The 730-nt window shown below is 56.8% G+C and overlaps 1 protein-coding gene across 1 annotated transcript in view; it reads right to left on the reverse strand.

Annotated features, from left to right (window-relative positions):
* EMH_0047180 (uncharacterized protein) overlaps positions 1 to 730 on the reverse strand; it is a gene marked incomplete at both ends in the record, with an annotated part of 5387 nt that overhangs the window by 1845 nt on the left and 2812 nt on the right. Inside the window, 2 exons of the mRNA XM_013496256.1 lie at positions 1 to 552; positions 679 to 728. Coding sequence (XP_013351710.1) covers positions 1 to 552; positions 679 to 728 — 602 coding nt within the window. The remainder of the gene's footprint in view (positions 553 to 678; positions 729 to 730) is intronic.

Below are 730 nucleotides of genomic sequence, written 5' to 3' on the forward strand. Positions count from 1 at the left end.
GGATTTATAAATAAGACGAAGCAGACAGCGCATGCAACTGGCGCTGCTGCTCGATGACCGTAAAAGCCCAGCTGCTGCAGCAGCAACCTGCTGCTGCTGCTGCTGCTGCTGCTGTTGCTGCTGCTGCTGCTGCTGGAGAGGGGGTGAAAGCAGCAGCAGTCGCTCTGCTGCGAAAGGAGAGATCCAAGCTGTTTGCTGCTGCTGCTGCAGTACCCTGAGTTGCTGCAGCAGCTTTGTAGCAGCTTGCTGCTGCAGTTGCTGCTGCAGTTGCTGCAGCTGAAGTTGAAACTGTTTATCTTTCTCTGTGCTGCTGCCGCTGCTGTTCCTGCTGCTGCTGCTGCTGCTGCTGCTGCTGCTGCTACGCTGCCTGAAGGCTTCAAGCCGCGATGCTGCTATTGCCAGCCGCGCCAGCGAAACCAAGGAAGCACCGCGTGCACTTTCTGTCTTTGCTGCTGCTGCTGCTGCTGCTGCTGTTGCTGCTGCTGCTGCTGCTGCTGTTGCTGCTGCTGCTTCACCCTGAACAGGCTCCCCGAGGAGGCGGCGCTGCACTCCCTGCAGCAGCCGAAAGTACACAAGAGGAGCCGCGTATGATGTCTAGGGTTTAGGGTTTAGGGTTTAGGGTTTATATTGGGTGTTAAGAGAATGCATACCTCTAGCATTCGCTTGCAACTATTGTACAGCTGCTGCACCTGCTGCTGCTGCTGCTGCAGCTGCTGCTGCTGCTGTTGCT

The sequence above is a fragment of the Eimeria mitis genome, genomic scaffold (genome assembly GCF_000499745.2).
Source record: "Eimeria mitis Houghton genomic scaffold, Emh_scaff2002, whole genome shotgun sequence".
In the NCBI taxonomy this organism is placed as follows: domain Eukaryota; phylum Apicomplexa; class Conoidasida; order Eucoccidiorida; family Eimeriidae; genus Eimeria; species Eimeria mitis.